This window comes from Ursus americanus, chromosome 31 (genome assembly GCF_024610735.1).
Source record: "Ursus americanus isolate L20-20 chromosome 31, mUrsAme1.1.p, whole genome shotgun sequence".
Classification (NCBI taxonomy): Eukaryota; Metazoa; Chordata; class Mammalia; order Carnivora; family Ursidae; genus Ursus; species Ursus americanus.
The window spans coordinates 4962903-4975225 of NC_142157.1; the positions used below are offsets into that span (position 1 = coordinate 4962903).

Sequence of the window (12323 nt, forward strand, 5' to 3'; positions counted from 1 at the left end):
TCCTTCCACCCATACAGCATTGTCTAAGCAATGTGAAAACCAGGCAACCATGGTCAAGAATTTGTGCTGGCTTATTCACAGATGAGATCCTAACAGCATATACAAAAGATCATGCTTTCAAATACAGCAACTCCCACCGACAATATGCCGTGAAGTATCCAGGACAAATCCTGACACTGGTTCAGTGACCCCTTCACTTGTGTGTCTTAACAAGGACAATGCAGTTTTCCAAATGACCTACAAAGGCACCAGGGAAGCAATTCCACCTGTTAGCTATCCTGTATTTGTATACACCATCACATTTTACAAGCCGCACTTTATTTGTGCCACATAATGAGAGTGACCGAATGAAGAAAGGGAAGGGTGGGTGAGGAGGAAAAAGGAGAGAAACAGGACAAGAGAAAGTGTTTTATAGACATAACCAAGACACTCGAGGACCTGACACCTTACACCAACTTCTCATCTGTATCAACATTATCAGTGTGGACACCATTATCATTTCTAGATACTCAAAAAAAAAAACACCTGAGATAAAATAACAAAGCATGCCCCCTATTTCCCATCCTGTGTCAAGTACAATGAGTGTGTGAGAACCAGAGTATCTAAGGTTCCCTTAGCTGTGAAAATCCTATACTCTTGTATTACTAAAATTTTCCTACAAATTTGAAATTATCTCAAAATATAAGTTGGATCCTCTGATCTTCCTGGACTTTTAAAATCTTACTGAGATGAAAATCTTTCATACCATCCAAGCATGTTGTATTGATGCTAACATAGCAGTTATTCAATAAATTTGTGTTCTATTAAGAGCAAATTTCCCAAAGAGGCAAACCAAGGCTTAGAATTTTTTTTTAAATTTCAGTTCCTAGATCAAACTCACTTCATTCTTGGACTTCTATGGCTTAACAGATGTAGAGTATAATGGAATATACTCCTAGCCCATTTAAAGCTAGATGGCAAAAATCAATTCAGAATTTAACTATTTAAGAAGACCATCAACTCTCTACACAGCAGTATTCCCAAAGTTGAAGAAAATATATTCCACCCTGATCTTAACAATTATGAAAACACTGTATCCATACTCTAAATACCAGAAAGACTTTTGTCAGTTTTTGTACTGAACCTGGAAAATTAAACAGAATTTATCTATAGTCCAAGAGGCAGTAATAGTAATAACATCAACGAATTTACATAGTGTTACAATTAGTTTGCAAATCACCTTCCTTTCCGTTGTAACATTTGAGTCAGGTAGGCCAGGAATTATGTCCTAATCTATGAAACAGGAGAACTGAGAATTTCAGACTTTTTCAAGGTCCCCAAATTATCAGGTGGTAGGTCTAGGGCTTGAGCAAAATCCTTTTGGCTCTAAGTCCAGCTAACAGTGTGACTATTGCTTAACTGATAAGTAACACCCTATAGTTACTTTATTCTCTCACAAAGTTTCTAGACCTATCACCTATCTCATTATTAAGACAAATATTATAATTGTTTTTCATGAGAGTAAGTACGGTAGTCAGCCATTCGAGTTGTGATTCATTCTTTTAAATTTCTTTTTTTTTTTTAAACTTCTCAGAATGATCAATTCACTTTAGGTATGCTGTCACCAAATGGCAAGAGGATGTCATAGAAAAATTAGGCCAAAGTAAAAGGCTTGAGCTTTCCCTGAGTTTCAAGAGTGATTCTAGACTCCAGACACCTGCAATGGCACTCACAATTTATAAGAGAGATCTTCACATTTTAATTAAAAGATTCACTAAAATAGCTGACCTTAAAAAGAAAAAGCAAAGGCAAAGCTTTAGCAAATGTTGAATAAAGTACAAACTTTAAACAAAGGTCTTTACCCAACCCTCTTTTAAAAACCTAAGTGTCTTTCATAATGTATTATATATTCCTACAACTGTTAATACTAATTACACCTAAAACATAGATAGACGCTGAGTAGAATACTAATCTTTAAAATTCACCGTGATTTAACTGTCAAAATACCTAGAGAGGTTTATCCTCAAATGGTTTCAAGCTTTAAAACCTATAATAATTCTTTCAGAAGAAGCCTCCTTTTACTTAATCTTTCATGTCTGTCTTGGTTCTTCTGAGCCAGTTAAAGGCCCATCTCTTTTCCAGCCTGGGTAGCGGTCCATTCTCAACTGATCCTTTCCCTGCGTAATGTTCCCAAAGTCTGCTCCTGTCACTTGCTAAGGTGTTGCTAGCTGGGAGCCAGAAAAGCCTAATTCTCCTCCAACTAGTGGAAGTTATTTCCCCCGCCATCATCACTACCCAGGAGTAGAGCTGACTCCCCCCGCCATTCTAAAAATGGCTTACCTATAGCCACTGCTTTCATTGTTCTTTAACAATAGCCTCTTTGTAGGTTATTTTAGCAACGTGTACTAAGTAGGTTCTTCAGAAACTTAAAGGAGAAATTAAAGAAACAACATCCCTCACAATGAAGCAAATAAAAAATAAAGAGGTTTCATAAGCAAGGGCAAAGAGTAACTGCCATTCCACAGTTCAACAACAAATCAGATTACAAATTTTAGTTAGGGCCCATATTCAGAAATGAATACTGCAAAAGATCCTATAAAAATTTAATTATAAATGTCATCTCTAACTTTAGATAAACAAGTTTAACAACCTCCATCCAAATGGGAACTGGTATCATCCACTGAGAAGCATACAGGATGAGAGCTCAGAGGGGAGTTCTGGAGCCAGACCACCTGGTTCCCAGTCCTGGGTCCACTGCTTATTTGGCTAACTTCTTTGTGCCTCACTTTCCTCATCTGTAAAATGGAATGATAAGCTGTATCTACCCAGAATTGTTACTGAGTAGGTTCAGCCAATTAGAACAGACTCTGGCACAAACACGGTCAAGTACTCAATAGACTACTGCTGCTGCTGCTGACCATGATGATGATTTATCCTCCATCTAGTGCTCTAGCTTATAACTCCCAAGTGTCTCAAAACCTGACAAGCACAGTTGGTTTATTAGCCTAATTGAATCTGAGGTATTTTCACTCAAATTATATTCCAGTTGGTTGGAATGGCACATTCCAATGGCTTCTCCCTGCACAGCCAGAACCAACATGCTAGTTTGCAACTAGGTCTATTCACACACTGGAGGGTCATGTTGTTACACAGTCATCTGTTAGGGAAGACAACACGGAGATTTCTTTTATATAGGAACAAGTACATCAGAGCAGATTTCAACAACTGTGTGATTTCACTCTTTGTGTCAGGAGAGATGTTTTACAGAGGTCTGAGGGCTGAGCTGGGTTACAATGCACAGCCTACCATTCTAATCCATATTCTGGGTCCAAGAGATACGTAGTCAGTGTGTGCCAGGACTGCACACAAGTGTGAGGTGAAGTGGGAATATAAAAACAGACCTGCAGATTAACACTAGGAGAGTACATCTCTGTCTCATTAGCCACAATCAGAACAGGTGGCCTGGACGAACTCCTACCCTCCTCCTTCTTCAAAATGCATTTAATAGAGCTGCAATGACCAGGAAAGGTAATCTGTCTGCAGTTTCAGCTCTTCTCTCTTCCTTGCAAGTTCCTTGTCAGAAGTGCTAATAATGAGTCAGAGAGTACCCGAGAGCATCCAGCAGACAAAGAAATGAAAAGTAAGGATTTATAAAATTAGTTCAAATCACTCAAATTTCTGTGTCTAGGTATATACTGCTTTTTTAAAAATAAGGTATATGTTTTCCCTGTGACATAAATTTTAATTTCACAGATGCTTTATACATTGATGTTTCAAAATTTGAGAAGGCCAGGGAAGAGGTCATGAATGCTTTAAGAATCCAATAAAAACCACAGACCCTCTCTCTGACCCTTCGAACACCGTATAGGCATGTGTATAAGGACTCTGCCTAAGAGGGAATTATCAGTCTCCTAAAGGCCAAGCATGAGCCCCTGTGAAAGCGTAGGTCTGGCTTATGAATTTCTTTTCAACTGCATTTTGTCCAGATTTCCAAAGGGCAGGGAAGGCAATATTACAGCTTTAAGTCTCTTTAACACAGCTTCCGTGCCAGGTATTTCAAAATCCACAAATACTTAAAGGCAGACAGTTTAGAAATTCTCAGAAAAACCCTTGTAAGGTCAAATACATCATTCTTCTTTTCAGTATGAGAATTTATAGCATACTTATTTTGGCAATTCACCTACTTCATCATTCCATACCTCATGGAGACAGTTTTCTTTCCTAAATAAAGAGGCATATATTTAGAGGGAGAGGAAAGTGGCAGGTGTCCACATTCCTGAGGGGTACAAGCTGGGGTGTCCACGGAGGTGTTAGTGGGAGGGTGGACACAGCAGAGATGGAGCCACACAGCCGCGCTCGCTGCTCGAGGAAGACAAAGTATCTCAAAGAGACACTTTAGGCCTGGCCCGCAGGAGCTGGAGACACTGCTCAGAACTGGCCAAAAGACTGCAGCTGAATTTTTTAAATCCTTTTAAAACTCAAGTGTTACCAAATTTATTCTTTCCGTGAGCACCAAAGAACAAAGAGACTCTACTGGATCTATAAATACCAATTAAGGAGAAGAAAGTGTGTGTGGAGGCAGACAGCCTCATAGAAACAATTCATACAGAAGTGAGTTACAGGAGAAAAACCAGTAATTTGGGGGTGGGGTAGAAGAAGGGAAGAATTAGAAATTTAAAAGAAGTGGCTTTCATTTGGACCGGCATAGTGTGTGCTGTGGTACTATTCACACACACCTTCCCATGAACAACAGCAGTGTGGGGCTTCTGGAAAAACACTCCGGACAGTGGAATACCAAGCCATGCTTGTCCAATTACAAACCAAACTGAGCACAAGTACATCACAGCATTCTTCACATTCTTCCACATATTGACAAAATACATGAACCATTTGCACCTATTCCAGACATGGTTATTTAAGCTCTTTACGCAGCATGATCATATGAAGAACACAAGGAGACAGCTTCACTTACATGGTTAATGAAGAGACTCTTGCGTTTTTCTCTCACTGTGAAAACAAAAGATGCAACAGAAATGTTACACACCTGCATGCCAACCCCGGGCAGGTTGCTGAGGACTGGGCCTCCTGTGTCACGGCCCCATCCTTCCACCAACCAATATACCCAGATGCTCAATTACCATATATAAAACTATGTGACCTGCACAAATGCAGATCTGAACTTGGCCACCAGAGCAAAATATACACCCACTTCAAGTACAGCACCCGAACAACTGCAGCTACGATTAACTGAGTGGGAACAGCTTTCCAGTAACTAAAAAATACATTACGTAGTAATTTCGTAAAACTTGTATGCATCCATTAATTCAGAAGGATTAACCAATAATAAGACTATTTATTTCTAACCCAACCCGACCCATAAAGGTCCACACAATTTGGGTGAAATATAAAAATATAACAACAATACCTGCAACAGCATTAAGACACAAGAGAGATAACGCACCTTAGAAGTGTTATTTATCATGGAAACCAGTCATGCTCCAGGCAGGGTGCTAATGAAAAAACCAGGTTTCTGTCTAGGAGTTCTTCCCCAGGGGCACCTTCAGTACCCTCTCCCCTCAGTAAGGCTGGTAAAACTCACAACAAAAATACTGCCCTGTCTAAAAAGTCATTTCTCCTACTACTGTCTGTGCATTATGGCTCAACCTTCCTTCCACCAGACCTTAGTGCTTCCCAAAACAGGGGTCCTTAGCCCCGAAGAAGTAGAAGGGTGACACGGAACCCAGAGGATTCTTGAAATAACCTACTATCATTGAGTTTTGCCTCTTTTTTCCTAAACACTTACTTTTGAGGGTACACACTAGTCAGCTGACACGTTTATGGAGTAGGTCACTGTAGAGGATAGGAAGAACAGGTTTCCTTCAAGGAGATGACATCCTCGGACGCCAGGAATCAGTAATGCTACCTCAGGGTATCCTAAACATACAAACAGCATACAAATCCAGCTCATCTGAGGAGGACTTTTTCCTTGGCAGTCCATAACCCAAGGCAGCTTCACTAGTTTTCAAAAGCCCTCCAGCTGAGCTGACTGAAGGGCTGGCGAAATGTTTTCCTATGTTTATGTTCTGTTCAATTCACAAGGAAACATTTCCTTTTTCCTTGGAAGTCTTATCACATCTCTGGAATGAACGCTGTCCTTCTTCCTGTCTCAAAGATGTTTGGGACGCAAAGCAAAAACCAGCCTGAGGATACTGCTGAGAGAAGGTGCCCGTACCTGGCCATCAGAGGGATTCACCTGCAGGCCACTGGCATGCAGTGCACACGGACTGTGCGGCAGCCTGGCCATGCTGGAGGCAGGACCGGCACCCTTGCAGCTCAAGGGCATGTATAGCAGGAGACGGTGTCTGCTATTCACACTGTGGAGCCTGCATGATTTCTTTTGACCTAATTCCAAATAAGCATCATCCGTATGTGAACCACAACAAAAGAAAAAATAAGAGTCTGGCAGAAGCACTAGGTTTTAACTTCCTGACATACATACCTTGTATGTGTGCATGTATTGTGTGTGTGTGTGTGTGTGTATGTGCACGTGTGCATGTTTTCCTTACATTGATTCAATACTAAATTACTATGCATCTATTCAAGGTTGCTCCACCACAGGGGGTATGATGATATTTCTATAGTGGTTTCCCATTGCCTGAAGGGATCTGGAAACACTTTCTACACAGGAAGTAGACCTGGCAGGGTTTCTAGCAAATTCCATAGGTGACAGTCCTTCCTAGGGCATCCCAGAAATAGGTTTGTGCAGAGGCTTTGTGTCTCCCAATTATGGGAACTGCTTCCAAGGTCACGTTAATGCCCAGTATCACCCAGCCTCCAACAGATAAAAGATATCCATGCCTCAAGAAATATTAGAGCGTCTTCTATACGGGAACTATTAAAAAAATTAAGCATTATTCAAAAATAGGAGAGAGGCCTGAAAATCAGAATCTTCAATAGCATGGGCTGAAAGTTTTAACAAGAAAGTTCATAACAAAAAAATTAAAACAAAACCACACAAAACAAGTAGGAATACTGTAAAAATGTATACTATTCTTGTACATCTCCTACGAAACTAAATCTCAGGGAAGAATCAGGCCATTTCCATGAAGCCCAACTAGTTCCAATTAGAATAGTAAAAAAATTCACTAAGACATTATAAAATACCTAAGAATAAATAAGGTATCCAAATCTATTACAGACTATCTTAGGCACTCACTGTTTTTATACAAACGAATACCTATACCTTCTCCTATTTCACTCAGAGCAACTGGGCCGGCTGAATCTAACCTGAAATCTGGGTTCACGGTATTATTTTGTATTCTCTATTATTGTGTAATGCCACTAAGACGACCTTTGTAAAATCAAGTCTGCATAGTACCTGAAAGGCTTTTGCATACATGCATTCCTATGACTGACTTCCTTGTGAGTGTCTCCTGAATCCCCAAACCAACTGCCAGTCCCCACACAAACAAAAATAGTTCCCAATATCCATGCTTATACGAGGTGACCTGACCATAACTGCCTGACTCCAGGCAGATACCAATTCCTAACTGGACAAATTCTCTCTCCTGGCAATCTGGAGATGCTAGTTCATACTGCCAGTACCTCAACTGAAGGTATGGGGTGGGGGGGATGAAGTGCCTCTCCTTCTCTGCAGGAAAGAGTTAACCTAGGAGGTCTGACTGCCATCCCTGACATGGCCTGTTTGCGAGGGAGGCCCTAAGCTGGTGTCTGGGAATATGGATTTGGGGAGGGTTCCTACCATTCCCTAACCAATGAAAGCAGCTCACTGTGCTTACATTGTGCGAACAGTAGTTTATGCTCAACACCTGCTCTCCTCCTGGGAGTCTAGAACTTTGGTACATATTGGCAGAGGATGCCTACTTAACCAGTTCTCAATGAAAATCCTGGGCTCTGGCTCTCTAAGGAGCTTCCCTGGCTGGTGCATGTCATGGGCTGTCACTGGAAAAACCCAGTGCATCCTGCGTGTCTCTACTTGGAGAGGACTCTTGGAAGCCTGTGCCTGTTTTCCTCTGGACTTCACCCATGTACCTTTTCCTTGTACTGATTTTGCTTTGTATATGTTCTTTGTAATAAGTGATAGCCATGAGTATGACTGTATTTTGAGGGCTATGACTCCTCCTACTCAATCACCAGAATTGGGTGGGGTAAGGGGTAGGGGGGAGTGCGGAGGGGTCATCTTGAGAATCTCCAACACAGCTCAAAAATATAACTTTCTAAAAAAAAAAAAAATCAAAAACAAAGTGCCTAATTACTGAGGATTTGTTAACAATCTAAAAGCAATTACAGCTAACTCTTTTACAGATAGGCATTTAAAAAATTATCTTGGTTTCCCCTGTTCCATCTCTAAAATAGATCTTCCAGTGGCAGATGTCAGCCACTATTTGACACAAAATATGAGAACTAAATAAGTCCTAAATAGGTAATCCAAAATCCTTCCTTTGAAAATGAGGAAGCAGCCCATGCAGGCCCAGGCAAGGAGTGATGAGAAGGGGGAAGCCTGGGGATGGCTTGCCGGGTTTCCCAGGCTCCTCCCTCCTCGCGCTACCCTCCCTCCCAGGGCAGTGGCACTGCTGCCTGGAGCCAGCACGAAACGAGTTCCATCTGACAACAGATAATTAGGACCGGATACGAACAGAGCTAAGCTGCACCACTCTGGATGAGAAGGACTGGCAGGCCATTCAAGTGGGAGGCCTTGACAACAATATAAAGGATTCTAAAATTTTGTTTTGAGATGTAAAGGTGATTGCTGGGATAGCAGAGTCAATCGGGACCAATAAAATCTGGTTCAAAAGAAAAGGTTCTCTTTTTCCTTTCCTTTTTCCTGTGGGTGAGCACAGATCAGGCTTTAAACAATCAAAAGATTATATTAATTTTTCTTATAATACGTTTGAGATTACCACACAACTTCCAGTTTTCAATAATTCAGTGAATCCAATCACTCACTTAATTCAAAACACAACCACTGAGTCCCATTAGGGAACATAGCTCCAAGGCAAATGCAAAGATATTCTGAGGTCCCAGCCTGTCTAAGCCTGTAGCTTCACAGGGCTATAAGTCATGAACACCAGTGACCGGCACACAGGTTTAGACAGTGTAGGAATACAATCACCCCACACCTACGGGCCCTGTACTAGGTGTACAAGGTGCCTCTCCCACACTGCAGGAGGGCAGCTTCTCCGAAGAACTCCAGCCCACTCTGAATGGTCCTCGACCTGCATTTACTTCTAAATTTGGGCACAGAGGAAGCGGATATTCTGAACATTCAAAGCGAAATCTAAATAAGCAAAGCAGATGAAACAAAAATGAGAAGATAAGAAAAACTGCAAAGATGTCTAGGGCAGATCAGCTGCAGAGAGCAGAAGATTCCAGAGAACAGAATAGGTGGCAGAAGTAGGTACAGGCATATGGAGAAAACCATTCAAAGATCAAGTGTCCATCTAATAAACTGCCAGCTAACTTTAGATGTTTTCTGTTTGCCTTGGAGAATATCTAGGGCCAAAGGATTTACCCAGAAGCACAGAAACCTAAATAAAGTGGACTCTTCCAGAACTTGCCTGATTATAAGAGAAATGTATGCTTACTGTGAAAAACACTGGAAAATACTGAGCAGTATAAAGAAAAAGACACAAAATTTAAACTACGAAAATACAGAGAAACATAAAGAAAAAAATATACAATCCAACAACCCAGAGATAACTTAGTATTTTGGTGTGTATCCTCTCAAAGGGAGTCTTTTCTCTATGCATATGTACATAGATGTGTTATATGCACTTTTGCATTTTAATAGATTTAGATATAAACGTGCAACAGAATGTTGCCCATTTTTCTGCTGGTACATTAGTCATGTCATTGGTTGTATAACAAATCTTTAATACATAAGGGTATTAATCCTTTGTCATACGTATTACAGTATTTTTCCCATTTGATGGTTTAATTTTTAGGATGCATTCTGACATAAGTTTTCATTTTTAGGCAATTTCTCCTATCGGTCTTACAAGCTTACATGCTCCCTTCCCCATTCTGAGATTAATATTCACTCATACTGTTTCTAGATATTTATAATTATATTCATCACAGTTAACCTACAACTAGTTGACCCACCAGAAATCTACTCTGGCACAGGGTAGTAAGGTTATCACTTGATTTTTTAAGGTGAGATTCAAAGAGCTCTCTATACTTTTATAAAGGACTACTATCAAATGTTGGTTGCTACCATTTCAGATCTGACCTATTCCTGGTTTGCTTCCAAGGGGTATGGAAGCAACTCTGAAATGAGAGGGTTGATCTATCCCTATCAAGAAACATGGACAGAAAAAGATGGGTCTGGGCACAGCAGAGCCCAGAAACCACCGTTTCCCATCTCCTACCAGTCAGACCCAGGGTTCAGTGTGCAGCGCTGCCGTCAGCATAAAGGAGGACCCATACCTAAGAGACCGAGGTCAGGCAAGAACCTCAATCCAAGTGAGCAAATGGGTGCCTGCACGCCAGAATAAGGACGGCACTTCCTGAGAGCCTCTGCCGTCTCCGATTCTGTGCCCAGAGCTCGGACAGCTTACACAGTTAGTCTTCCTGACCATGCCACAAGGAGGCACGAACTCTATTCTATTGCGGTTCAGGAACACCGTACGGATCAGATGCACAGACTCATACAGATAGTGATGGAAGCAGGCTTGCAGCTCCAGCAGGCTGATTCCAGAAGGTTGTGCTTTAATACATCACTATCTTCAGGAAGTCTTTCCAAGGCATTAGTTGCTCTTACAGGGTGACTAACTCAGATTTATCAATGAAATTCAATTGCCTTCCAGATGTCACAGAGGAGCTGACCACAAACACCAACCATTCAAGGCAGGCTATAAACATGAGAAGCTGTGAAAAGTACAGAAAGGGTTAGCCTGTGCTAAATGGAGGGAGACTGAAGGTCCTCACAGTTGAAAGAGGAGTTGAAAGAAGTTGTAGAAAAGTAAGAATTTATCACTACAACTAACAAACCAGAGGGTGCTAGTAAACAGCAGAACACAGCTGTGGTAGAGAGGAATGAAGCTCTACCCCCACTGGGATGAATGACCACCCCAAGCCTGGACTCTGGGTCTCTGCTCACTGAGAAATTTTCCGACAACTGAATCTGGGGAAAGCACAGGTCAGGTGAGACGACAGAGTACAAGATATATTGAGGAAAAACTGATATCCTGAGTCTAATTTGATTTCAGCAGAGTTTGTACTGTGCAAGCAGTGTCCTCCAGACCGGAAGGCTCAAGAGATCAGACACTGGGGCAAGGCAATCCTTCCAAGAAAAGTGGGCCACAGAGCCCAAAAAAGACCTCCCTTGTCCATTTAATTTAATTACTTAGCATGGCCAAGAGACCCTGAAGCACCCCACCTCGCGCAGCTCAAGAGATGACTGCAGAGAGAGGAGAGCTGTCCTGAGAGTGGGATGGCTATGTCAAGTTCAGCCCTGGGAGAGCGAAGTTCAAATACTCTGCCTGGGCCTCAAAAACCTACATTCCGTTGCCCTCAAATAATGGACCTGTCCCTCTTTAGTGAAGTTAGGAAAGGTGGAAGAAAGTGATGTGGCAGCATAAACCAGAAAGCCACCTGTCAGAGAGACTGCCACAATGCCCTAGCATGCCTGCCCAGGAGTGACTCCATGCCTTCATTCTTTCATTACTTCATTCACTCAATCCATTTTCTCTTTAAGTTTCTGAGATGTGCTAGCCTCTATGCTTGATACAGAGAATGCAAAATGAGGAAAACAAGTCCCTATCTAAAGCAACATGGAATTCATGGATACATCGACCCACTATTTCTTTATTTACAAACCATAAAAAAATGAACTCCACAAGACAGGAATATACAAACTGCATTGAATTTAACGCCACTGCTTTTATGGTACACCTTTATTCTATTTGCCACTTAGGAAGGTAAAAAATGCTGCCAATTAAATTTTGAGAAGCCATTGCCTGTTCTGATTTCAGAGATGTTACATTTGGGGAACTATCAGAATGGATGAAATGTGGGCAATCTGGGAAAGCACCTAAGAGGCAAACTTTGGGCTGGCCTGGGCAAGAGGGAAGGGCACTGCGGACAAGGATGATGTGTCCGCTGCAGTGTGACAGAGCAGAGGGCCTGGCCTTTCAGGACTGGAAGCAGCTCAGAACTGTGGGAGCACGCAGCAGGAGGCAGGGGAGGATTGGCAGGGAAGACTGAAAGGGCCCAATGGAATGGCTGCATGCCATGCCGAGGGCTCACTGTCCCTTGTGGGTGAGCGGAAACCATTGGAAAAGGACAGTTTGAGCAGGAGGGGTCCTAGTGGACCTGTGCTT

The 12323-nt window shown here is 41.8% G+C and overlaps 1 protein-coding gene across 3 annotated transcripts in view; it reads right to left on the bottom strand.

Annotated features, from left to right (window-relative positions):
- Positions 1 to 12323, bottom strand: part of CCNY (cyclin Y) — a 214024-nt gene that overhangs the window by 50084 nt on the left and 151617 nt on the right. For 2 of the 3 annotated variants that reach the window (XM_045786369.2, XM_045786370.2), the window contains exon 3: positions 4952 to 4986. The exons of the other annotated variant lie outside the window; for it this stretch is intronic. In XM_045786369.2, coding sequence (XP_045642325.1) covers positions 4952 to 4986 — 35 coding nt within the window. The remainder of the gene's footprint in view (positions 1 to 4951; positions 4987 to 12323) is intronic. 3 annotated transcript variants of the gene reach the window in all.